Below are 26709 nucleotides of genomic sequence, written 5' to 3' on the forward strand. Positions count from 1 at the left end.
CACGGCACCTGAAGCATTTAATTACCGCGATCGGCATTATTGCCGGTTGCGGTAATTAGCCTCAGGTCTCTGTTTTTTTAAAGGGTTAATCAATATTTAGTGGAAGCCGGTGTATCGCAGGCCTCAATAATATATATTTTGTGTAAGCAAGTATATCAATCCCCTCTATCAGTAAGCAACCTCTCCCTACACTGACAAAACACAGAATGTAAAATGGCTGCAAGATCAAGTTTATTTATAAGGTAGGGAGTATGTCCATGTGCTGAAACGTCTCAACTGACTGTCCTGTCCCACCTGATGGATGTGTCATGGGTCAAAGTTCTGCATAATGCAAAAGAATATGGCGCCGGCAGACATCATCATATTCGGCGAACCGCGAATGAGCAAAGATCGCCGCAAAACGACTGCTGGGCGAACCGCAAGGCCATCTCTAGTGGAGGCTTTGATGGCTAATGCAGCGCTGAAGACCACCCATTAGTGGCAATGACGTCACGGGGGTCACAGCTAGGTGGAAACCTAGTACGTCACTGGATCTCAAGAAAAGCTCCGATGCTCCACTCATTCATGGTGAATGAGTAGAGATCGGGTTGTGTCCGGGTTCAGCTCTGAACCTGGACAACTCCTTCAACCATAGTTTTCACCTATTTCTCTGCAGGATGCTCCTGACTCCTTGTGGCCAGTAAGGCAGTTTTTTTTCTGTGAGAAGAGAAATAGCCTATAAAGTATAGTTTACAATTACATTACTAACTTATGGTGGTATATTTATGAATACATTAATATTATATCTGTTTTATGGTGCCTCTCCTTATAATCCCTAAGTCTATTTACTGAGTCCACACTCCTCTTTAGTAATAGCAATGCGCCGCTCTGGAACACATGCGGTCACCGAGAACAGCCTTCATTGGGTTGTTCTCGGAACTGCCTGCTCCCGGTGACAGCATGTGTTTCAGAGCGGCTTGCGGCGCCGGCACAGTTAAGGACTTACCTCTGCATCGCCGGACTTGGGAATAAAGATGGCAGATCGCATGTGTTCGTCGGCGAACACTGCGAACTGGCCATCACTGATCCTGATGCATCCTGAACGGATTACTCTCCATTCAGAATGCATGGGGATATACCTGATCAGTTCTTTTCCGGTATTGAGCCCCTAGGACGGAACTCTATGCCGGTATTCCGTTAAGATTTCCCTACACTGGTCACTTCCGGCCGCACCGGACATGACGTGAGGAGGTGTGCCATGCCGCGCAGGCGCACAACAGGGTAGGGAAATTTCACAGCAGAGTTAGCTGGACACCGGCCGGCACTGCGCATGCATCGGAAGCCTCACCAGTGGTTAGGGTAGGGAAAAATTACAGGCCAGTGCTTCTTACCTATCCTAACTGGTGGTGAGGCTCCTGACACATGCAAAAAAGAAAAAACGTAGCAGCACTACAAAAATGATGGTTGTTCCTTACTGTGGTGGTGCTCGCTGTGTCAGAAGCCAGTCTTGTGCTTCCCCAAATCCAGATGCAATTGTAATAGAAAACTGCAGCACTCTCCAGCCTTGATCTTTCCAAATTTTATTTCACCAATACAAATGCGACGTTTCGATCTGTGTGATCTTTCTCAAGCAATTTAACAATGTGAACCAAGAACCAGATACATATACCCTACTAAGTTGGTCACATGACCTAATCAATTATGTTAATACACCATTAAAAAAGACTGTGAGTACTGCCCCTTCCTCTATTCGTCCTACAGCGGGGTTAATGTGTCATTCTCAAACATCCTATACTGTGCATACATATACATAGATACAACTCCATCAACTTACTGCGATGCAAAATGTGAACCGGGGGAAATCGTCACTGAGGCAGACTTTAACGGCATATGCGGCCGATCGCATCACTTCCCTCGGCGTTCCTCCATATCGAATGCGCCTGCGTGTCTACCTCATGACGTCAGCCTCAGGACGCTCAACTGGTGCCATGGAGACAGGGCGGCACTATTCAGTCCAGAGCACAAGAGGTGATCACCACTCCTGTTCTAGAGTGAACCAGCGCCCACCCCATCTAAAAATCGTGATGGTCACAATGGCAACATGTCCCCCCCTATCATGGGGTTGACACATATAGCCTTGGACCACCCCATGCAGTTTTAGGGGGGCATACCCTCCAACCAGGAGGGACGTCCGTCCTATATATTCAACCATTCAAACCTATCCAGTCAGGTAATAGGTATCCCCGTCTCCGGGTATACATCTATAAATCCGACCACTAGGTCATCTCATACAATTCAACCCCCTCCACTATAAACCATACGGCCACTCTACAGAGGCTGTGCTTCTCAAACTCCCATACATGGAGCAAGTGGTGAAAACCATATGTTATAATCCAATGAATCTTGAATAGATCCGAAATTTGCCCCCCCATGGGGTGAATACTGAAATAAACCCAAAATATTGTTAAACATAATAGGCTACCATTCGATTTTCTATGCTCAGTCACCTCAGTCCGCATCCCCAGATCACACCCGCATACACAGTCATCTATAAAAAGAAGACAGAGAAATTATGTAAATGTGAGAAAAATAAAAAGTTACAAAATTATTAAAATAATCTCAACCTATCAGGTTGGGTACTAACTTCATTAAAAAAAATCAATTTATACTTATACTTAGATAGAACATAGTATTAATTAAACAAGTGTGGAGACGACTGGATTCCGCATAGTCAGTAGAGTGAGCCAATCCTAAACTCCCTGTTGAGGCCTTTGGGTTCGAGTGTTTGTAACTCGTAAATCCACCTCAACTCCATCCTTTTTAAGAGTTTCTCCCTATCCCCCCCTCTTTGGGGTGGAACTCCATCTATAATTCGGAAGCGTAGTTGCAAAATATTATGATTATAGTTGAGGAAATGTTCTGGGACAGGTAACTCTGTCTTGGGACTGTCGGCCTCCCTTACTCCCCGTAATAGTTTACGTATGTCATACTGATGTTGATTTATTCTCTTCCTAAATTCTTGGGTTGTTTCTCCCACATAGAAAAGTCCACATGGGCACTGCAGCACGTAAATCATGTACTCAGATCTACAAGTGTAGTAATTCCTAATCTGGTAAGTTTTCCCTGTCCTGGGATGTGAAAAGGAACTTCCCTTTAAAATCCCATTGCAATTACAACAACCCAGGCAGGGAAAACAACCCTTTCTCTGTATTAGGGGTAGGCTACGCTGTTTAGTGTCAGCATTGACTAACTTGTCCCCTACATTACGTGGTCTTCTATACGACATGAGGGGTGTGGTACGAAATGCCTCAATGTCAGGGAAAGACTCAGTGAGAATGTGCCAACTGTTTTTGAGGACATGTGATATCTGTTTACTATACGCTGTGTGCGTTGACACAAAGGGAACCCTCTTGTTCTTCTCTCCCTGTTCCTTTTTCTCCAAGAGGTCCTCCCTTCTATATTGATTCACCCTCTACTTATGCCTCTGTACCATGGGCCTCGGGTAGCCTCTCTCAAAAAACTTGTTACACATCTCACTGAGCCTTACCTCTGATTTGTCATTGTCTGTTACTATTCTTTTTACCCTGAGTAACTGGCTAAAGGGCAGTGACTCCTTCATAAACCCAGGGTGGTTACTCTGGAATAGAAACATGTTATTTCTATCTGTAGGTTTTACAAACAAATCAGTGTGGAGTCTACCATCTACACAGTATACTGTCGTGTCCAAGAACTGTAAACTAGTTTGGGAGTACACGGCCGTAAACTGCAGTTCAGCATGAACCGAGTTAATATCTCCCTGGAACTTAAGTAAATTCTCAAGGGATCCAGTCCAGACAAAGAATATGTCATCTATATACCTCATCCAGCCCTTCACCGAAGTAAAATGGCTGGATGGGTATACAGAACATTCCTCAAATCTGTTCATATAGATATTTGCATAAGTTGGGGCCACATTGGACCCCATTGCGGTCCCCCGCTGCTGTACATAGTAGGTATCCTCAAAGAGGAAATAGTTGCACGTAAGGACGATCTCCAACAGGGAGAAAACAAACCTAGCAATCTCTGGCTTGATCCCACCCCTAGAGAGGGTCCATTCAACCGAATCTAATCCTTTGATGTGGTCAATACTCGTATAGAGACCGACCACATCAAAGGAAACCAGGTATTGCCCTTCTTCAACCTGCAGAGTTTGCAATTTCTTGAGGAAGTCTGTTGTATCTTTTACATATGACCTAGTGGACATGGCATAGCCTCTGAGGTACCTATCAAGAAAAATAGCAGCTGGGGAAAAAATTTAGCCTATCCCAGAGACTATAGGGCGCCCGGGTGGATCAAGAAGATTCTTATGTATTTTGGGCAATGTATACAGTAGTGGTGTTACCGGTTTGTCCACCAATAAATATTTATGTAGCTTCTCATCTATTATATCCGATGCAAAGGCATCGTCTATTAATAGTTTAAATCTCCTTTGGATGGCAAATTTGGGGTCGGCATCCAGTGCTCGGTATACTGCACTGTCACCCAATTGTCGCTGTATCTCTGCTATATATTTATTGGTGTCCATGATTACCGTGGCCCCTCCTTTGTCGGCTTTTTTTTATTGTAATCTCCTTTCTACTGCTAAGCTCTCTCAGTGCTCTTTTTTCTCCCCGGCTCAAAATACTCTTGCTACCATATCTATTACTATTGATCTTGATTTTTTCTATACCTTTTTTTTAACTAGGTCAATATATGTATTCACTGCATCTTTCATGATAGGTGGTTGAAAATCGCTATGTAAAAATAAACCCGTCTCCTTTAGACACAGTATATCAGTATTGGCATTATCCTGTTTATCCGTCACAGTGATCATTTTAGGGGAATCTTTAAAGAAAACCTGTAATTTGATGCGCCTGTAGAACTTTTGCAGATCTACCTCATAGTTAAACCAGTCTACATCTGAATGTGGACCGAAAGATAACCCCTTTTCCAACAGTGAAATTTCATCTTTAGACAGTGTAACAGATGATATATTTACCACTAAAGTCTTTACATTCTCTGGTCCTGTTGCATTCACTATTTCTGTTGTTTCTGGGCCGTCTGTCCATGTTTGCAATCCAATGGTGGTTTCTTTGAGCGAGTCACCCTCGGCGCCTCGTTTCCTCCGCCTCTGGTGCTTGCGCCCCCCTCTTCTTGGTGTTTTTTGGCGCCTTGCGTCGATCTTTGGTCTAAAAAACTCTGGTCTTCACTTACCAGTATTTCCCCAGACGATTCGGTATCCGTATTGCGATTCCTCCTTATCTGTCGTCTCACCGGTCTTTGTCGTCCCTGTACGTTTCTTCTCTGACCCCCTTCTATGGGGTTCTTTTTATAAACTTCTCCCTTTAAATAATCGTCCTGGTCGCGGAACCACTTCTGTCGCTTTGAGGTCTCTATGTTGGCCCTGTACACCTGGAGGTCTTTATCTGTCTGTTCTTTCATTATTACATAATCCTGTGATGTCATCATGGATTTTAACTGTAATTCCAATCCTTCTATCATTGTTTTATTCTCCATTAGTTCCTTCTGTAAGTACTCCATATTTAGGAGCATTATGTCCATTGAATAACGGTTGGAAATTTGTGTAAACTTCATACAAAAGGCAGTATTCTTTGATAGAAGGATTGGTCTTAGGTGTGTTCTTAAGCCTTGTGGGATCCGCTCTGCAACGTAATACTCCTTCATAGTGGACAGGTGCAGTTCATAATTAATACTTTGTTTCAACTCTGTCTCCCATTTTCTTTTGATTAAATCTTTGGTCGGTTTGTTTAAGAATGAGCCATCCCCCACCGCACCATCTAAAATCCGCGTCACCTCCTCACTTGAAAAAAAGAATTTACTTGGTGAATCCATTGCTGGCTACCACTTGTTAACCACAAAAGAAAGTCTTTTAAGAAAAAATAATTATTCCTTTGTGGTATCGTGTGCACGCTACCAGACTAAACATAGCAAAAAAGGAAAAACGTAGCAGCACTACAAAAATGATGGTTGTTCCTTACTGTGGTGGTGCTCGCTGTGTCAGAAGCCAGTCTTGTGCTTCCCCAAATCCAGATGCAATTGTAATAGAAAACTGCAGCACTCTCCAGCCTTGATCTTTCTAAATTTTATTTCACCAATACAAATGCAACGTTTCGATCTGTGTGATCTTTCTCAAGCAATTTAACAATGTGAACTAAGAACCAGATACATATACCCTACTAAGTTGGTCACTTGACCTAATCAATTATGTTAATACACCATTACAAAAGACTGTGAGTACCGCCCCTTCCTCTATTCGTCCTACAGCTCCTGACACATGCGCAGTGTTGTTGGCCAGTGTCCAGCTAACTCTGCTGTGAAATTTCCCTACCCAGTCGTTGTGCGCCTGCGCGGCACCTCCTCATGTCACGTCATGTCCGGTGCGGCTGGAAGTGACGAGGGTAGGGAAATCTAACGGAACGCCGGAAAAGAAAAACACTAGTTGTGAAAGTACCCACACAGCTACCGCAAATGAGAATGGCGATGTTAGGCGGCCAGTTTCCTTATGAGCATAACCTTGTACACTATATAAGTTTCAGGGGTCACTAGGACCAAAGCATGGCTTGATTCACCTCTCTGACTGTCTTTCTGTCTTTTTACTTTTATTTCATAAAACATATGCTTTTTTTTTTTTTACTCGTTTTATTAAAAGAGAATAAGACAAGTATGGCATACACATGACATCACGGTGACCCGCGCAGGGGCCAAATGTAAGAGCAGATATAGAACGCAAGAATGGCATACAGCTGGGGTCGCATGTGAAAGATTTACATGAAAATGTCTCAGATGACACACGCTTAAAACAGTGCAGACATGATGCACACACAATAGGCTGGTCAGTAGAGGGTGTAACATAACCCACTGGTGAATATCCCGTAAGGTAAAGAACCCTAAGGGCCATCAGCTGTCGAGTACAGACATGAAGTATACAGGGTAAGCGGGGACGCACACCAATCACCCCATACTTTATCAAATCTTTGCGGGCATCCCCTATGCTTGTATACAATGTTCTCCATGGAGACCGCGTCATTCACAAGCGCAAGCCATTGTCCCCTTGAGGGGGGGGGGGGATCTCCCATCCATCGCAGGGCAATCGCCTTCCTAGCTAGGAATAAGGTTTCCTCCAGGAAAATTCTGTGGTAATGAGACCACGACTCCTCATCCACGACACCCAAGATACACATTTTGGGACATAACCGCAGTGCCGTAGGGACCACAGTAGTGAGAACCTCCAGCACCGCAGCCCAATACTGGCGAATGACTGGGCAATCCCAAATCATATGCCAGAAATTGGCACCTTCTGCACCGCACCTATGACACCTGGAGTGATCAATCCTACCCATCTTTGACCTGCAACTTTGACCTCTGGAGAACCAAGAGTGAAAGCTTTCTTCTGGATTTGCCCCAGACAAAGGCTGTAATCAGAGCGTGGATTTGCTTGAAGAAGCCTCGGGGAATAGGGGTACAAGCATGGGACAACAGGTACAAACCCTTAGGCAGCAGCACCATCTTCACTAAATTCAGTCTCCCCATAACTGACAAGGGTAGCGATTCCCATGTTTTTACTTTATCTTGGCCCTCTTCTTCTGGAGATCAGTCGAGAAATCCGGGAAAAGGGAGACTCTTGCATTTTCATGCCTGATATCCTGCTTGCTCCTAGCCTGGCTGATGATAAGGTTGCGATCCCTCCAATTCAAAAGGCGCGCTAGGAGTGGTCTTGGGGGAGCCCCGGGTGGGAGGTGTCTAGCTGGAACACAATGGGCTCTCTCCAACGCATACGCAGGGGTGAAGGGCGCCTCAGGGAACTGCGCCTTGAACCAGGTCTCCAAGAACGCCGCCGGATCTCTGCCTTCAGCTTTCTCAGGTAGGCCCAAGATCCTCACATTATTGCGACGCGATCTATTTTCCAGATCATCGCACTTCTGTTGCCATTGACCCACTGACCTCTACAAGTCTTGCACTCGCCCCTCCAGCGGTCTGGTCTGATCTTCCAGGGCAGACACCCGGTCCTCAGTGGATTTGACCCGATCTCGCAATTGCTGAATGTCATGGCGGAGTAGGCTGACATCCACTCTCACCTCCTCCAGCTTCCCGGTGAGCGAGGACTGGCATGATGATATCGCCACCAGCAGTTGATCGTAGGCAGCCTTAAGAGTAAACTCCATTTTGGGCCTCAGATCTTGCAAACTCCTTCAGCCTCTCAGCGGCTGTCTGTGCTTTGTTGGGCCCCACGATCGGTGTGCGGGGTCTCCTCCTGCGTCTACACACCGTCCACTCTGTCGGCAGTTTGTCAGGATGACTCAGGATTGTAGAGGGTAAGCGGAGCTGCTCTCATGCCGGCAGTTGGCCACGCCCCCATATGCTTTTATTTATTACACTTAAAAACACTATACTCAAAAGGATTAAAATTCCTCAGATTTGGAGAGGTGGGACTGTAGTTTTTTTCGTCCTCTGTATCACTTTTCCAGATACCCTTTGCTACAGGGTGCCTGATAATGTCTCAGGACATACCCTCTTCCCTATTATTAACTATTGAATGTCTCAACAACAGCTGTATATTAGGGCTCTTTCACACCTGCGTTATTGTCTTCCGGCATAGAGTTCCGTCGTCGGGGCTCTATGCCGGAAGAATCCTGATCAGGATTATCCCCATGCATTCTGAATGGAGTGAAATCCATTCAGGATGCATCAGGATGTCTTCAGTTCTGGAACGGAATGTTTTTTGGCCGGAGAAAATACCGCAGCATGCTGCGCTTTTTGCTCCGGCCAAAAATCCTGAAGACTTGCCGCAAGGCCGGATCCGGAATTAATGCCCATTGAAAGGCATTGATCCGGATTCGGCCTTAAGCTAAACGTCGTTTCGGCGCATTGCCGGATCTGACGTTTAGCTTTTTCTGAATCGTTACCATGACTGCCGGGACGCTAAAGCCCTGGCAGCCATGGTAAAGTGTAGTGGGGAGCGGGGGAGCAGCATACTTACCGTCTGTGCGGCTCCCAGGGCGCTCCAGAGTGACGTCAGGGCGCCCCACGCACATGGATCACGTGATCGCATGCCACGTCATCCATGCGCATGGGGCGCTCTGACGTCTCTCTGGAGCGCCCCGGGAGCCGCGCGGACTGTAAGTATACCGCTCCCCCGCTCCTACTATGGCAACCAGGACTAATAGCGTCCTGGGTGCCATAGTAACACTGAAAGCATTTTGAAGACGGATCCGTCTTCAAATGTTTTCAGTACACTTGCGTTTTTCCGGATCCGGCGTGTAATTCCGGCAAGTGGAGTACACGACGGATCCGGACAACACAAGTGTGAAAGAGCCCTTAGCTGTGTATTTTTCCCCACAGTGGGGGCCCTGCCTCTCCAAGTCTGAACTAAAAATGCGCCTGCATCCCTACATGTTTCGCCGTACTGACGGCGTCTTCAGGGGATAGCGTGCAGGTTGTGGCTGGAGGGGGTAGTCCCTAGATCAGTGATGGCAAACCTTTTACAGACCGAGTGCCCAAACTGCAACCCAAAACCCACTTATTTATGACAAAGTGCCAACATGCCAATTTAACCTGAATACTACAGTCCTTTATAGTATATCTTCCATGTACTTTATCATGTAGTAGGTATGATAGTCTGCCTACATTCCGTGCGCTGCCTGTGCTGTTCATAGTGCGCCCTGCGCTGATGAATGGCAGGAAAAGTCTAAGGCATATTGGTACACCTTAGACTTTTTCCAGGGTGCAGGTGCCCACAGAGAGGGCTCTGAGTGCCGCCTCTGGCACCCGTGCCATAGGTTCGCCACCACTGCCCTAGATTATATACCCTCGGTTCCTGTGGGCGGACTTTAGCCACCCAATCATCACTGGAGTCTCTATATGTGGCACATCTTTTGACCAATCTCTATTCAGTTCCGGCGCTCACCATCCGCGTCACTCGTCCTTTACCAGTGACGTCTCGTCGATGTCCTATGATGTTTCGCTATTCTCTGTCAGGCGCTCTATGATGACGTCGGATTCTTACCATCATCACAACTCTCTTCTGCGCCTGCGTCGGGACTTCGAAATTTTTCAATAATTGGTCCGGTATTCAGGATCGTTGCGCCTTGGTATTGCGCCTGCATCAGTACTTAAACAGATTTCTGGAATCTATCTGGTTATCTGGTATGAGACTACTGCCTTCATAATTAGAGGAGGATCAGGAGCAGGATGTTATATAAAAGCGTGTACGATAACCTTGTACACTCACACAGTGAGTAGACATTAAGTAAACACGAGCCAGACCCGCCGATTTCGTTGAGATCGGCCGACCATCTTTGCGCACCAGGGGAACGGTTACCTATGCGGCACGTGACAAGGCATGACGCTACAGGAACCGCCCACCTACTGGCGCATGCGTACTATATCTGTAAGCGGACTGGGTTACTGCTGCGCGTGTGATGCCTGGCGCATGCGTGCTATAGCCGGAAGCAAACTGCGTTTCTGGAGCGCTCTGTGCTTCCCGATACCTGACTGCGACTGCGCGGAGATCCAGCTGATCGGACACTTTAATTAAACGGTGAGTGAAGCCTCCTCTTGTGATCCAGCTAGTGAGGTTGTCTGACGTCACTGTGCTCGGAGAGGGGCGTCATAAGTTTTCTGGGGGCACATTGACGTCTCAGTGCAAGCCTGGGAAGACTGTGAGCAGGGTCCTAAGGCTGACACTCCCACCAGGCTCTCACTACAATGAAGAGGCTGCTATTTGGGGTCCTATCTGGGGCCCCTGGACTGAAGGGGGGTCTGGGTGCCCACATCCCTACTGATGCCATCCTGACATTTGCTCATCCTTTACCCAGTTCTATGCTGCCTTAGGTCAAGGTTGTCACTTTGCACTTTAGTTGCCCATTCAGTGCACACCCAGGGCGCTGACGAGATGGCGCTACTTTACGTTGTCTTGCGGCCTGATCATTGTTTTCTTGCTATTGTTTTATTTTGTGACGTCTTCAGTGGCAAAAAACCTGGACCTGCAGACTGGTTCTTGCACTTGGCCTTCACTGGCGGGGTGGTTCTACCCCCTGCATGTAGCTGGGTTACAGCGGGCTGCTGGGTAGAGGGGACATATGGTGGCACAGCATGCTCGGCCTGACGCTCTATCACGGCAGGAAACCATGCTCAGCCTGACGCTCCATCACGGCGGGAAACCGATACCCTCGTTCTTGGAACGAGTGGGGATCCTAGTGGTTAGTTATCGCCTATGCTGTAGATAGGTGTTACATTTAAAGGGGTTGTCTCACTTCAGTAAATGCCATTTATCATGTAGAGAAAGTTAATACAAGGCACTTGCTAATGTATTGTGATTGTCCATATTGCCTCCTTTGCTGCCTGGAGTCATTTTTCCATCACATTATACACTGCTCGTTTCCATGGTTACGACCACACTGCAATCTATCAGTGGTGGTCGTGCTTGAACACTATAGGAAAAAGTGTCGGCCTCTCTGTTAGCTGGGACAGTGGTACTGCACATAGGCTGGTGCTTTTTCCTATAGTGTACAAGCACGACCACCACTGGATTGCAGGGTGGTCGTAACCATGGAAACGAGCAGGTGTATAATGTGATGGAAAAATGAATCGAGCCACCAAGCAAAGCAATATGGATAATAATACATTAGTAAGTGCCTTGTATTAACTTCCTCTACATAATAAATGCCATTTACTGAAGTGACACAACCCTTTAAAGGAGGTTAGTGTAAAACAGTGACGCTCAACATGCGTCCCCCCAGCTGTTGCAAAACTACAACTCCCAGCATGCCTGGACAGCCTACTGCTATTAGGGCATGCTGGTAGTTGTAGTTTTGCAACAGCTGGAGGGCCGCAGGTTGAGCGTCCCTGGTGTAAAACATGAAAATCAGGCATCGTATAGTAGGTGATAATCTGTAACAGAGCTACAGCCAGCCCTGCACCTCACGTGGATCCAGATATCTCGCCATTCATTGCTCCAAATGATCTGCTAGATGTATTTCAAGATGGCAGCTCAGGGGCTGTGTCCTTTCTACTGCAGCTCAGGGGCTGTGTCCTTTCTACTGCAGCTCTCTCCCTGTAACGGTCACAGCCACCAAATGTAGATTCATCTGGTGACAGTTGAAGAATGGAACTGAGCATGTGTGACCACTTTAGCTATGTTGCCAAGATGGACATAGAAGTAAGGAAAAGTGAAAACAGCGGGTGGTGCTATAATCGAATACCCCAGGGGCTATACAACCTTTTTAATTACATGCAATTGCAAAAGTATCCAGACCCAGGCGCTGGTTTGAAAAATGTAGACTATTTTTCATGATACAAACCCTTTAAACATCTGGGACGTTTATGGCACATCAATAAGGTAGGCTATAAATGACTGATCGGTGCGGGTCCCACCTCTGAGACCTACTCCTCTGAAGAACAGGGCAGCCACCCTCCATTCACCTCCATGGGACTTCTGAAATTAGCCGGGCTTGGCTGTTTTTGGACATCCAATAGCAGCGTATAGCGAGGACTCCACACATGAGCGGGTGTTGACACTGGAAGTCGAGAGATCTGCAGCTGGGGAGTGAAGGAGCCGGAGCCCAGCAGTGGGTAGGGTTGTCACCATACCAAAATTTCCATACCATAAAAAAGTATCGTGATAATTGGTACCCCACAAAAGAAAAAGAAAACACCAAAAAAGCCACGTGCTTTCTGCTTTTTATGGACTTCCAGACCATAATAGAACAGTCCTATCCTATTTTTTTTTTTTCGGGGGACAAGGGCACTAAAAAAATGGCGAATTGCATGTTTTTTTTTTTTTTCTGTTACGGCGTTCACTGTATAGGAGATATTTATTAATATTTTAATAGTTCAGGCTTTTTTTTAGATGTGGCGATACCGAATATGTTTATTTTTTATATATATTTTATATGTAAAATTGGGAAAGGGGGTGATTTTAAACTTTTTTTTTTTAATTTTTCTTTTTTTCTTTTTATTTAATAACTATTAGCCACCTTAGGGGCTAGAACCCTTGTCTTATTCACCCTAATGGAACTCTATTCGGGTAAATAGGACTTCACACTCTTCCTGTTGCCCTGGGATTTGTGCACACAGCAGCAGGGAGCTTACCATGGCAGCCATGGATGGCTTCCATAGCGTCCTGGCTGCCACAGTAACCAATCGGAGCCCTGCAATTTCACTGCTGGGGCTGTGATCGGAGGTTGCCACTGCCACCAATGAAAATACTCTAGGGTGGGCGGAAGGCTCTGTGGCCACTGCACCACCAATGAATATAATTAACCCCTAGATACAAATGTACGCTGACACCCGGGCTCCATGACGGGGAACAGCGATCCCGCCGAACCCCGTCAATTAGCCCCTCAGGTGCCACTAACTTTTCACACCTCTTTGAATAAACCAATAGTACAAGCGACTATAGGAAGCTTTGTAATAGGTGTTATCAGAGAATAATGCCGTGTTGTAGAGTTATGAGCATTTCCCCCCCTCCTTACCCCTTTTTTCTAAAATTACTTTCTTTGAAATTAATGAAAAATCCATCTTGGACAGCAGCTGCTCGCTAAAAGATTAGATTACATCATCCCATACAAGTCTGTGGAAGGGGAGGAGTGTGCAGTAAATCAGTGAGACGTACAGTCGTGGCCAAAAGTTTTGAGAATGACACAAATATTAGTTTTCACAAAGTTTGCTGCTAAACTGCTTTTAGATCTTTGTTTCAGTTGTTTCTGTGATGTAGTGAAATATAATTACACGCACTTCATACGTTTCAAAGGCTTTTATCGACAATTACATGACATTTATGCAAAGAGTCAGTATTTGCAGTGTTGGCCCTTCTTTTTCAGGACCTCTGCAATTCGACTGGGCATGCTCTCAATCAACTTCTGGGCCAATTCCTGACTGATAGCAACCCATTCTTTCATAATCACTTCTTGGAGTTTGTCAGAATTAGTGGGATTTTGTTTGTCCACCCGCCTCTTGAGGATTGACCACAAGTTCTCAATGGGATTAAGATCTGGAGAGTTTCCAGGCCATGGACCCATAATGTCAACGTTTTGGTCCCCGAGCCACTTAGTTATCACTTTTGCCTTATGGCACGGTGCTCCATCGTGCTGGAAAATGCATTGTTCTTCACCAAACTGTTGTTGGATTGTTGGAAGAAGTTGCTGTTGGAGGGTGTTTTGGTACCATTCTTTATTCATGGCTGTGTTTTTGGGCAAAATTGTGAGTGAGCCCACTCCGTTGGATGAGAAGCAACCCCACACATGAATGGTCTCAGGATGCTTTACTGTTGGCATGACACAGGACTGATGGCTAGCGCTCGCCTTTTCTTCTCCGGACAAGCCTTTTTCCTGATGCCCCAAACAATCGGAAAGAGGCTTCATCGGAGAATATGACTTTGCCCCAGTCCTCAGCAGTCCATTCACCATATTTTCTGCAGAAGATCAATCTGTCCCTGATGTTTTTTTTGGAGAGAAGTGGCTTCTTTGCTGCCCTTCTTGACACCAGGCCATCTTCCAAAAGTCTTCGTCTCACTGTGCGTGCAGATGCGCTCACACCTGCCTGCTGCCATTCCTGAGCAAGCTCTGCACTGGTGGCACTCCGATCCCGCAGCTGAATCCTCTTTAGGAGACGATCCTGGTGCTTGCTGGACTTTCTTGGATGCCCTGAAGCCTTCTTAACAAGAATTGAGCCTCTTTCCTTGAAGTTCTTGATGATCCTATAAATTGTTGATTGAGGTGCAATCTTAGTAGCCACAATATCCTTGCCTGTGAAGCCATTTTTATGCAACGCAATGATGGCTGCACGCGTTTCTTTGCAGGTCACCATGGTTAACAATGGAAGAACAATAATTTCAAGCATCACCCTCCTTTTAACAGGTCAAGTCTGCCATTTTAACCCAATCAGCCTGACATAATGATCTCCAGCCTTGTGCTCGTCAACATTCTCACCTGAGTTAACAAGACGATTACTGAAATGATATCAGCAGGTCCTTTAATGACAGCAATGAAATGCAGTGGAAAGTTTTTTTGGGGAATAAGTTAATTTTAATGGCAAAGATGGACTATGCAATTCATCTGATCACTCTTCATAACATTCTGGAGTATATGCAAATTGGTATTATAAAAAAACTTAAGCAGCAACTTTTCCAATATTTATGTAATTCTCAAAACTTTTGGCCACGACTGTACACAGCCAGAGAGACTGCTCAGCTGAATAGACAGTGTCTGTCTCGGCCCAAGTGCCCTACAGTCTTCACAACCATTCAGCTCAGTCCTTCTCTGCAGTGTCCTTCATGATCCCGGTGATGCTTCTGAGTGAGTAAGAGAAGGTTAGGAGGCAGATTCTCCTCTACTTTCTGTGTTCACTGGATAGGAACTAGCTTCCACCCACAAGCTCTAGGAGAACTGCAAACTAAAGATAAAACCTGCATACGGAAAACTACTAAAATTCCCAATACAACTGATTTAATGGCTAGAAATAGTGTAATTCCTGTACTGTCGATTAATGCAAAGTTTGTTGATAGGTTAGTTACGCTTTAGGCTACTTTCACACTTACGGCAGAGTGGTTCGGCAACCAGTTCCGTTGCCGGAACGGTCTGCCGGGTCCCTCAAGACGTATGCCAACTAATGGCATTTGTAAGACTGATTAGGATCCTGATCTGTCTTACAAATGCATTAAAATGCCAGATCTGTCTTTCCAGTGTCAAAGCGCAGTCCAGAAGGACGGATTCGGCTTTGCGGTATTTTGAATGCTGGGTACGGCACTAATGCATTCCTATTGAAAAAAATGGCGGTTCCGGCATTCAGGCAAGTCTTTAGTTTTTTTTTTGGGCCGGAGATAAAACCGTAGCATGCTGCGATACAGTATTATCTCCGTCCTGAACAGTCAAAAAGACTGAACTGAAGACATCCTGATGCATCCTGAACGGATTGCTCTCCATTCAGAATGCATGGGGTTAAAACTGATCAGTTCTTTTCCGGTATTTTGCCCCTAGGATGAAACTCTATGCCGGAAAAGAAAAATGCTAGTGTCAAAGTACCCTTAAAGGGGTTATCCAAGTTCTTAAATGCCCCGCCCCCCCCCACCCGCGTCGCTTCTCATACCGGCACGGCCGCCGTATCTCCCCGTCATGTGGATGAAAGCATCTGGTGTTGGGAGGCATCCAATAGCAGAACACAACGGAAACAAACCTTCCTAGCATCGCGGGTGACGCTAGGGAGGCTCGATCCTGTTGTGGCCTGCTATTGGCTGCCCCACCCCACCCTGATGCTGGATGTTTTCATCCGCGCAACGGGGAGATGCGGCGGCTGTGCCGTTATGAGAAGCAACACGGGTGCCGGGGAGTGAGGTAAGTACTAATCTGTGTGAGGGGCTCCGGCATATGGGGGGGGGGGGGGGGCATTATAGAACTTGAATAACCCCTCTAAGCAAAAATGGGTTTGGACTGATGAAATAGGTAAAATTCTCATTTGTATTATTTGTTGTAGCATTGATAGTTATCGTTAACTTTCTGATTTATCAATTATAGACTTGAATATGGCAGCAGGATTCACGATTTCTCATTTTTTTTTCTAGGTTAAAATGGCAGATCACTGGCAAGAATGTATGGACTTTGGAGTCCAAGTAGCAAGACAAGCCGGAGCAGTATGTACTGAAAAATAAATAGATTTTCCAAAAATTGTGTTAAGGTTTTCCTGTTCATTTGGATGCTTTCCCTCTAAAACTGTAATTCCTGTCACATGGAATTACATGGAAAGACGTCTGTCACATGGAATCAAAGGGGTTGTCCGAGTTATGAAAAAAAATATAGCTCCGTAAATCTGATGGGCAGCAGCAAGATTTAAGCCAAAAAAACTATATTTCCTCATTTCCCTGGTTCTCTCCTGGCCCTTTGTTTACCTGCAATAACAACAATCTCTGCCCCTCCCCCTGCTCTGCAAAGGGAGTGAATACAAGTTCTGCCCCGAGTGACATGTCTGCCTGCTGGGATACTCGGCAGTATGTTGTATGTGTAGGACTATAAGTCCCAGCTTTACAATGACACTGCTGATACACACAGGATCTTCCCCTTACCTGTTCTTGTGCAATGCTCTGCAGAACTACTCTAGTCTGTCAGCTCCTGTGCCCAGCATTTGTTTCCTCACTGCCTGCAGGTGCTCAGTTAAGCCTTCAGCCCTGAGTCTGTGCTGCTGAAGGGGTTAAAGTTTTTTTCCTGAAGAATCCAGGGAATGAGCAATAAGCAGCAGAGGGCAGTGCAAGGGGGCGTGACCAGCACAATGACCTCTCCTGTACAGGCACACATCTGTTCTCTCAGGCTTGTGCAGGAAACCTCATCAGAGCAGGCAGAGAAGATGACATCACAGGTCAGCTGACCCCCAGTGAGAGCTGAGAAAGCAGCAACTGCAGATGCAGTAAGTGCACGGTAAAGCCTTTACATTTGATTAGTTAGAGACTTACAAAGAACAAAAAAATAACTGACAACCCCTTTAATAGTAAATGTACATAGATCCATATGGATGGCTGGATGCCACATTTAGGCTAGGGCTACACGGCAACAGGATTGCAGTGGTGATCCCATAGAAATGAATGGGATCGCTGCAGCAGTCACAAGAAATCCAGCCGTGTTTGATTTCTTGCAACTTCTGCGGCGAACCCTTGCATTTCTATGGGATCACCACTACTCGACGATCCTGGCTGCAACCAGTGTAGCCTTATAGATGAGATGTGTGCAAGCATACATGGCTTGTGGTCTTCATATTCTGTCAGAGAAAACCTGTCCAAAATTAGAGCATCATGGTGCTTCTCAATCCTCGTGCAAAGTCTCATATTAAGGGCTCATGTACACGAACATGTGCGTCCTGTGCCCATTCTGCTGTCCGCAATGCATGAGCACAAGCCATGTGGTCGCCGTTTGTGGATGCGTACCCATTCACTTCGTAGTGCTTCTGCTCCGTGCTCTGTATCTTGTGAATTGCGGATCCATTCAAGTGAATGGGTCCGCATCTGTGATACGGAGCGCACATGGCCAGTGCATGTATATTGTGGACCCACACAGGCATGAGCCTTACAGCAGAAAAATTGTCATATTAAGCCTGAACGGTGACATGATTTCGACACATCCTGGAAGGGCTGTAGTGAAGCTCGTCATTGTAGTGTCTGCACTTCACAGATCCTTTATGATCCAAAATGATCCAAACATGAGGTAGACATATGGGGAATGTAAAGTAATAACATTTTTTGGAGGTATTACTATGTATTATAGAAGTAGAGAAATTGAAACTTGGAAATGTGCAATTTTTTTACAAATATTTGGTATTTTTTTTTATAAATAAAATATATATTTTTTAACCTCATTTTACCAGTGTCATGAAGTACAATATGTGACGAAAAAACAATCTCAGAACGGCCTGGATAAGTCAAAGCGTTTTAAAGTTATCAGCGTTTAAAGTGACACTGGTCAGATTTGTCAAAAAATGGCTGGGTCTTTAAGGTGAAATAGGGCTGAGTCCTTAAGGGGTTAAAGGGGTTGCCTCATTTCAGCTAGTGGCATGTATCAGTAGAGAAAGTTAATACAAGGCACTTACTAATGTATTGTGATTGTCCATATTGCCTCCTTTGCTGACTTGATTCATGTTTTCACCACATTATACACTGCTCGTTTCCATGGTTACGACCACCCTGCAATCCAGCAGCAGTGGCCGTGCTTGCACAATATAGGAAAAAACATCAGCCTCTCAGGTGGCTGGAACCACGGAGGTGAGCGTGGACTGGAGCTTTTTCCTACAGTGTGCAAGCACGACCACCGCTGCTGCACTACAGGGTGGTCGTAACCTTAAAAACAAGCAGTGTATAATGTGATGGAAAAATAAATTCGGCCAGCAAAGGAGGCAATATGCACAATAACAATACATTAGAAAGTGGCTTGTAGTAACTTTTTCTACATGATAAATGCCATTTGCGGAAGTGAGACAACCCCTTAAAGCACACTCATTCACTTGTATGGGCAGTCTGAAAATAGCCAAGAGTGCATACTTGGTGGGTTTCAGAATTCCCATAGAAGTGACTGGAGAGAGCTTTACGTGCCTGGCCACCGCTCCATTCATCGGGGCCACGAGATAGGTTCAGGTCCCCGAGTTGGGTCCCAGGCTGTCAGGCATTAACCTTTTAAGTAGAATGCTGATGTGAAAATGTGTCCACTATGGACAGCCCCTTGCCTGCTGTACAGATAAGTATGGAGAAATGGGGTCATTTTCATGGTTTTAGGGGCCATTCATATGACTGTATATTTGGTCCGCATGTTTTGTGGATCGGATTCGGACTCCTTCATTTCAATGGGGCCGTGTGCTGTCTACATCCGTATGTCTGGTCCGCGGCCCAGCAAAAAATAATAATAGAGCATGTCCTAATTTTGTCTGTTTCGCAAACAAGAATAAGCATTTCTAACATAGGTTGATCTGCAAAATGCGGAATGCACACTGCTGGCATCCGTGTTTCGCGGATTTACAATTTTCAGACCGCAAAAAGGATACAATCGTGTAAATGGACCCTTATTGTCACCTAAAGAGTCTACTTAAGACTCAGAGCAGTGTCTTAATCAATGGGAACATTCTGAATTATGAGGCAGTACCCTCCAAAACGCATGCTTGATCAATAGATTCTAGATAAGTGTAGCTTTGTAGTCCTGTTACATATCATGATGGTTATTCTATTGTGACATCCCTCTGACAGGTGGTATGTGCGGCAATGAAAGAGGACGTTTCTGTGATGTTGAAGAGCTCCCCGGCTGATCTGGTGACCGCTACAGACCAGAAAGTTGAAGAGATGATTATCTCTTCAATCAAGGAGAAATATCCATCACACAGGTAAGGCTGTGTACAAGTCCTGTGCGGGGACTGTGCGTCCCTTTTTAGGGTCCACTCACACATCCGTATTGTATTGCGGATCCGCAATACACCCGGCCGGCACCCCCATAGAACTGCCTATTCTTGTCTGCAATTGCGGACAAGAATAGGACATGTTCTATTTTTTTTCTGGAGCCGCACTGTGTGCTGTCCGCATCTCTTCCTGCCCCATAGAGAATGAATGGGTCCTTGTGGAACGGATGCGGACCCATTCTACGGACATGTGAATGGACCCTTATAGCGGATGCACCTGGAGATATGATAAGAACGTCTTGTGCCATTTTTGCCCACTGTGGTGGCCATACGCCTTCCATAGCTATCTGCCGAACGCAACCCGCCTCCCATTGTCCTCCACTGATTCACATGCGTACATTTGTTTTTAATGGCAGAGAGGAATAAGCCACTGGCTGCCCATGTCCCCTAAGGACAAGGAATCGGGCATGCCGAAATCGGTACTCTTACTCGTAAGGCGGCTGGCCAGTCCAGTGGAAGTTGTCGGGTTCGCCTATTCTGACACTTGTACACTACTATGTTTTCCTGCTATCCAATGTGTAAAGTGATTCCTTTATCTGTTCCAGTTTTATTGGGGAGGAATCGGTAGCTGCAGGTCAGGGCAGTACTTTGACAGATAACCCAACGTGGATTATTGATCCCATTGATGGCACGACTAATTTTGTTCACAGGTAAATAATTTATTGATTGAGGTCCAGTTTTATTATGTTGTGTTATTTCTTCTATTTTGTGCTGAGTAGTTTGCATTGTGCATCCATTTGAGTTTATTTTTGTGCGTCTGTAAACCTGGAGAAGCTTCTTTTGTGATGACGGTACTTATAATATTCCTCTTTTGCTCTTCTTTATCAAGGTTTCCCTTTGTGGCTGTGTCAATTGGTTTTGCAGTCAATAAGCAGGTAGGTTGACTCTTACATAGAAACTTATACCTGAAATTATAGATATTTTTATGTTTTAATTTTTGGCACAGGTTAGCCGAGTACATTAAAGGAATTCTCTTGTGCTTGGGCATCAACACTAAGCAGGTACTCCGGAGCAGAAATTACACTGGTTACTACTTTATCTGTTCTGTGTCCATGGTTCGGAAGGGGTAAAGGACTTGTGGTGACATCACGTGCACAGGTCCTGCACCCACGGAGAAGGTCAGTAGCAGTCTGGAGACTAGAAATAAAACGTGAGGAGGTGAGGGAAGCCAGGAGAGCTCTCCTTTCCCATCTCCTCATTAGTATCAACTTTCCACTTCTTCTCAGTTTGGGACAGGAAGGAAATGGGGAATTGTTGCAATCGGTGGGGAACGGTGGTTTAGGGGAGACTGCTACTGCCGGCAGTGGAAATGTTGAATGCTGATGCCAAGGTGGGAAAGGTTGGAAGAGGTGCAACTAGCTGCCATTAGATGAAAGGGCGATGAGGGGGATATTGTTGCTGGCAATGGAGGAGGGGTGGGTAGCTAACAGTGTTTCTGCCAGTTTGGGAAGTGGGACAATGCTGTTGCCAATATGCACTTATGCACAGCAGCTTGTCAGTCACCCTCCTAAGGGGCAGGGAGAGGTGGAGGGAGCGCTCTTCTCATGAATATACTGGACACACAAACTATGGGGCACATTTATTAAGACTGACCTTTTAGACTCGATAGCTTGCTGTGGATCGCCGGAGTTATGAAGAGGCGGTTGTGGCCTCTACATAACTTAAGCGTATCCACTGCTGCTTCTAAATGTAATAGACCTTCCTAGCTGTCTTACATTTAGACACCAGGCGTAGAAAATGGTAAATGAGATGGGTCTGCCAGCCCGCCTACGCCACACCCCCTTTTTAAGATCTGCAATGAGCTGGGAGAAGTAGAACATTGCAGCGCAACGGACCTTTGTGCCATCTGTGCTAGAAATCCGCCTAAGTTAGGCGTATTTCTGTTTAATAAATGACCCCCTATTTGTCTGCTGTATTATTCCAGTGCTCCTAGTAACCGAATGGCTGCATTTTATTTTTTTTTATTTATTTTTTTTGCAGTGCCGCGGAACGGATGTATAGATGCGGACAGCATGCAGTGTGCTGTCTGAATCTTTTGCGGCCCCGTTGATTGGGTCTGCAAAAAAATTCTGATCGGATGCACAACAAATACCTTATACGGCCATTTGAATGGGGCTTTAAGGTCACAGATTTGCTTTAATGCAGCAAGTTAAAAAGATAGTCTTGTTGCCTGAAGCTGCCACTAGACAAGTTTATTATTGCATTGACCTGGAGGTGTATTAACCACCTCCGGACCGCCTAACGCAGATGTGCGGTCCGGAGGTGGCAGCCCTGCGCAGAGTCACGCATATATGCGTCATCTCGCGAGGGCCGGGATTTCCTGTGAACGCGCGCACACAGGCGTGCGCGCTCACAGGAACGGAAGGTAAGCGAGTGGATCTCCAGCCTGCCAGCGGCGATCGCTCGCTGGGAGGCTGGAGATCCGAATTTTTTAACCCCTAACAGGTATATTAGACGCTGTTTTCATAACAGCGTCTAATATACCTCCTACCTGGTCCTCTGGTGGTCCCTTTTGTTAGGATCGACCACCAGAGGACACAGGTAGGTCAGTAAAGTCGCACCAAACACTACACTACACTACACACCCCCCCCCCCCCCCGTCACTTATTAACCCTTTATGAACCCCTGATCACCCATGATCACCCCATATAAACTCCCTGATCACCCCCCTGTCATTGATCACCCCCCTGTCAGGCTCCGTTCAGACGTCTGTATGATTTTTACGGATCCACGGATACATGGATCGGATCCGCAAAACACATGCGGACGTCTGAATGGAGCCTTACAGGGGGGTGATCAATGACAGGCGGGTGATCACCCATATACACTCCCTGATCACCCCCTGTCATTGATCACCCCCCTGTCATTGATCACCCCCCTGTAAGGCTCCATTCAGACGTCCGCATGATTTTTACGGATCCATGGATACATGGATCGGATCCGCAAAACACATGCGGACGTCTGAATGGAGCCTTACAGGGGGGTGATCAATGACAGGCGGGTGATCACCCATATACACTCCCTGATCACCCCCCTGTCATTGATCACCCCCCTGTAAGGCTCCATTCAGACGTCCGCATGTGTTTTGCGGATCCGATCCATGGATCCGTAAAAATTATATGGACGTCTGAATGGAGCCTTACCAGGGGGGTGATCAATGACAGGGGGGTGATCCGGGAGTCTATATGGGTGATCACCCCGCTGTCATTGATCACCCCCCCCCCCCCCCTGTAAGGCTCCATTCAGACATTTTTTTGGCACAAGTTAGCGGAATATTTTTTATTTTTTTTTCTTACTAAGTCTCATATTCCACTAACTTGTGTCAAAAAATAAAATCTCACATGAACTCGCCATACCCCTCACGGAATCCAAATGCGTAAACATTTTTAGACATTTATATTCCAGACTTCTTCTCACGCTTTAGGGCCCCTAAAAAGCCAGGGCAGTATAAATACCCCACATGTGACCCCATTTCGGAAAGAAGACACCCCAAGGTATTCCGTGAGGGGCATGGCGAGTCCATGAAAGATTTAAATTTTTGTCCTAAGTTAGCGGAAAGTGAGACTTTGTGAGAAAAAAACAAAAAAAATCAATATCCGCTAACTTATGCAAAAAAAATAAAAATTCTAGGAACTCGCCAGGCCCCTCATTGAATACCTTGGGGTGTCTTCTTTCCAAAGTGGGGTCACATGTGGGGTATTTATACTGCCCTGGCTTTTTAGGGGCCCGAAAGTGTGAGAAGAAGTCTGGGATCCAAATGTCTAAAAATGCCCTCCTAAAAGGAATTTGGGCCCCTTTGCGCATCTAGGCTGCAAAAAAGTGTGACACATCTGGTATCGCCGTACTGTTGGGGAATGTGTTTTGGGGTGTCATTTTACATATACCCATGCTGGGTGAGAAAAATATCTTGGTCAAATGCCAACTTTGTATAAAAAAATGGGAAAAGTTGTCTTTTGCCAAGATATTTCTCTCACCCAGCATGGTTATATGTAAAATGACACCCCAAAACACATTCCCCAACTTCTCCTGAGTACGGCGATACCAGGTGTGTGACACTTTTTTTGCAGCCAAGGTGGGCAAAGGGGCACATATTCCAAAGTGCACCTTTCGGATTTCGCAGGCCATTTTTTACACATTTTGATTGCAAGGTACTTCTTACACATTTGGGCCCCTAAATTGCCAGGGCAGTATAACTACGCCACAAGTGACCCCATTTTGGAAAGAAGACACCCCAAGGTATTCCGTGAGGGGCATGGCGAGTTCCTAGAATTTTTTATTTTTTGTCACAAGTTAGTGGAATATGAGACTTTGTAAGAAAAAAAACAAAATAATCATCATCATTTTCCGCTAACTTGTGACAAAAAATAAAAAGTTCTATGAACTCACTATGCCCATCAGCGAATACCTTAGGGTGTCTACTTTCCGAAATGGGGTCATTTGTGGGTTTTTTCTACTGTCTGGGCATTGTAGAACCTCAGGAATCATGACAGGTGCTCAGAAAGTCAGAGCTGCTTCAAAAAGCGGAAATTCACATTTTTGTACCATAGTTTGTAAACGCTATAACTTTTACCCAAACCATTTTTTTTTTTTTATCAAAGACATGTAGAACTATAAATTTAGCGAAAAATTTATATATGGCTGTCGTTTTTTTTGCAAAATTTTACAGCTGAAAGTGAAAAATGTCATTTTTTTGCAAAAAAATCGTTACATTTCGATTAATAACAAAAAAAGTTAAAATGTCAGCAGCAATAAAATACCACCAAATGAAAGCTCTATTAGTGAGAAGAAAAGGAGGTAAAATTCATTTGGGTGGTAAGTTGCATGACCGAGCAATAAACGGTGAAAGGAGTGTAGTGCCGAAGTGTAAAAAGTGCTCTGGTCATGAAGGGGGTTTCAGCTAGCGGGGCTGAAGTGGTTAATGATCTTTATTAAACATGACCTTGTGCTGACTGCAGGATTTTACTTTTTCTGCTATTTTCTTTTTTTTCTATCTTTCTGTGTTTCTATAGGAAATAATAATAATATATAGATTCACCAGCATTGTCTGCTGTCATATTATGGCATATCCACTGGATAAATATGTGACTGTGATGGGAAGCAGGATTTTAATAGCTACACAATTGTATTTTACATTCTTTCTCCAAGCTAGTATTGTGTTATGGCTGTCTGTCTGTCTTGTTCCTTCCAGACAAGTAAAAGAATGATTTTGTGATTGCGCCCCCTAGGTTGAATTTGGAGTTGTATACAGCTGTGTAGAAGAAAAGATGTACACTGGCAGAAAGGGGAGAGGGGCGCATTGTAACGGTCAGAAGCTGCAAGTCTCAGGGCAGAAAGGTAAGCACTACTTGTGCATCACTGTTTGTTTGGCTCAGTAGTGACTTCTCTGTGCAAAACTTTTCTTTTGATTGTGTAACATTGAATATTGTCCACAAGACGTTCCTCAGATGAGCGACTAAACGTTACCTGTGTAATATCTATTACACATGATCTACCCCGAGAGAGATCAATCCTAGATTGTTTCTGCCCTACAGAATGTTTGAGAGCCTCTCTAAATGTAGAGATATGACAGTGCTCTAAACTTGTGGGGTGGGGGGGGGCCTACTTTAAGGTCCTTTAACATAGGCTTAGGATCAGGGCTATTATAATCGCCCTGTGTAAATGTGCCGCCAATCGTCCAATAAGCAAGCAAATGCTCATTCATCATGTAGTAATTTTTTTTTTTTTTATGAGCCACATAAAATTGTTTACCAGCAGCATGTCTAGCAAAAAATTAGTTTGTATTGGGATGAATGATCGCAGTAGTGATCTTTCATCCCCATACAGAGGAGATGATTTCTGCATTTAAATGCAGCTCTTCCTAGGGTTAACTGTCTTTACATTTTAGGGAACATACCATTTGAGACTCTCAGCCAATATATTTTGATCAAAACACCTCTGTGCCCGCCTACCCAGAGCCAAGGTGGTCTCAGTCAGGCAGGTCCTACTCTAAACCTACCTATATCTATGTTCAGGAGAGCAGACCCTGCACATAGAGGTGACTAGGACCAGCACACTATATGTGCATCCAGTGACCGATGAGAGGAGGAGCACGCATAGCTATATGTTCCACCTAATCAAGGCCGCCTGTGGGATAAGAGTGAGGGCTTAGTCCATATACAGACGTGGACAAAATTGTTGGTACCCTTTGGTCAATGAAAGAAAAAGTCACAATGGTCACAGAAATAACTTTAATCTGACAAAAGTAATAATAAATTAAAATTCTATAAATGTTAACCAATGAAAGTCAGACATTGTTTTTCAACCATGCTTCAACAGAATTATGTAAAAAAATAAACTCATGAAACAGGCATGGACAAAAATGATGGTACCCCTAACTTAATATTTTGTTGCGCAACCTTTTGAGGCAATCACTGCAATCAAACGCTTCCTGTAACTGTCAATGAGACATCTGCACCTCTCAGCAGGTATTTTGGCCCACTCCTCATGAGCAAACTGCTCCAGTTGTGTCCGGTTTGAAGGGTGCCTTTTCCAGACTGCATGTTTCAGCTCCTTCCAAAGATGCTCAATAGGATTGAGGTCAGGGCTCATAGAAGGCCACTTTAGAATAGTCCAATTTTTTCCTCTTAGCCATTCTTGGGTGTTTTTAGCGGTGTGTTTTGGGTCATTGTCCTGTTGCAAGACCCATGACCTGCGACTGAGACCAAGCTTTCTGACACTGGCTAGTACATTTCTCTCTAGAATTCCTTGATAGTCTTGAGATTTCATTGTACCCTGCAC

At 45.3% G+C, this 26709-nt stretch overlaps 1 protein-coding gene across 1 annotated transcript in view; it reads left to right on the forward strand.

The window, feature by feature from the left end:
• The first annotated feature begins 10415 nt into the window (after window positions 1–10415).
• The window catches only part of IMPA1 (inositol monophosphatase 1), a 28018-nt gene continuing 11724 nt past the window's right edge, over window positions 10416–26709 (forward strand). The window contains exons 1-6 of the mRNA XM_044293406.1: window positions 10416–10555; window positions 16574–16642; window positions 19727–19860; window positions 20478–20582; window positions 20762–20807; window positions 25158–25266. Of these exons, the coding sequence (XP_044149341.1) occupies window positions 16580–16642; window positions 19727–19860; window positions 20478–20582; window positions 20762–20807; window positions 25158–25266 (457 nt within the window). The 5' untranslated portion in view covers window positions 10416–10555; window positions 16574–16579. The remainder of the gene's footprint in view (window positions 10556–16573; window positions 16643–19726; window positions 19861–20477; window positions 20583–20761; window positions 20808–25157; window positions 25267–26709) is intronic.

Source organism: Bufo gargarizans, chromosome 5, assembly GCF_014858855.1.
Source record: "Bufo gargarizans isolate SCDJY-AF-19 chromosome 5, ASM1485885v1, whole genome shotgun sequence".
Taxonomy (NCBI): domain Eukaryota; kingdom Metazoa; phylum Chordata; class Amphibia; order Anura; family Bufonidae; genus Bufo; species Bufo gargarizans.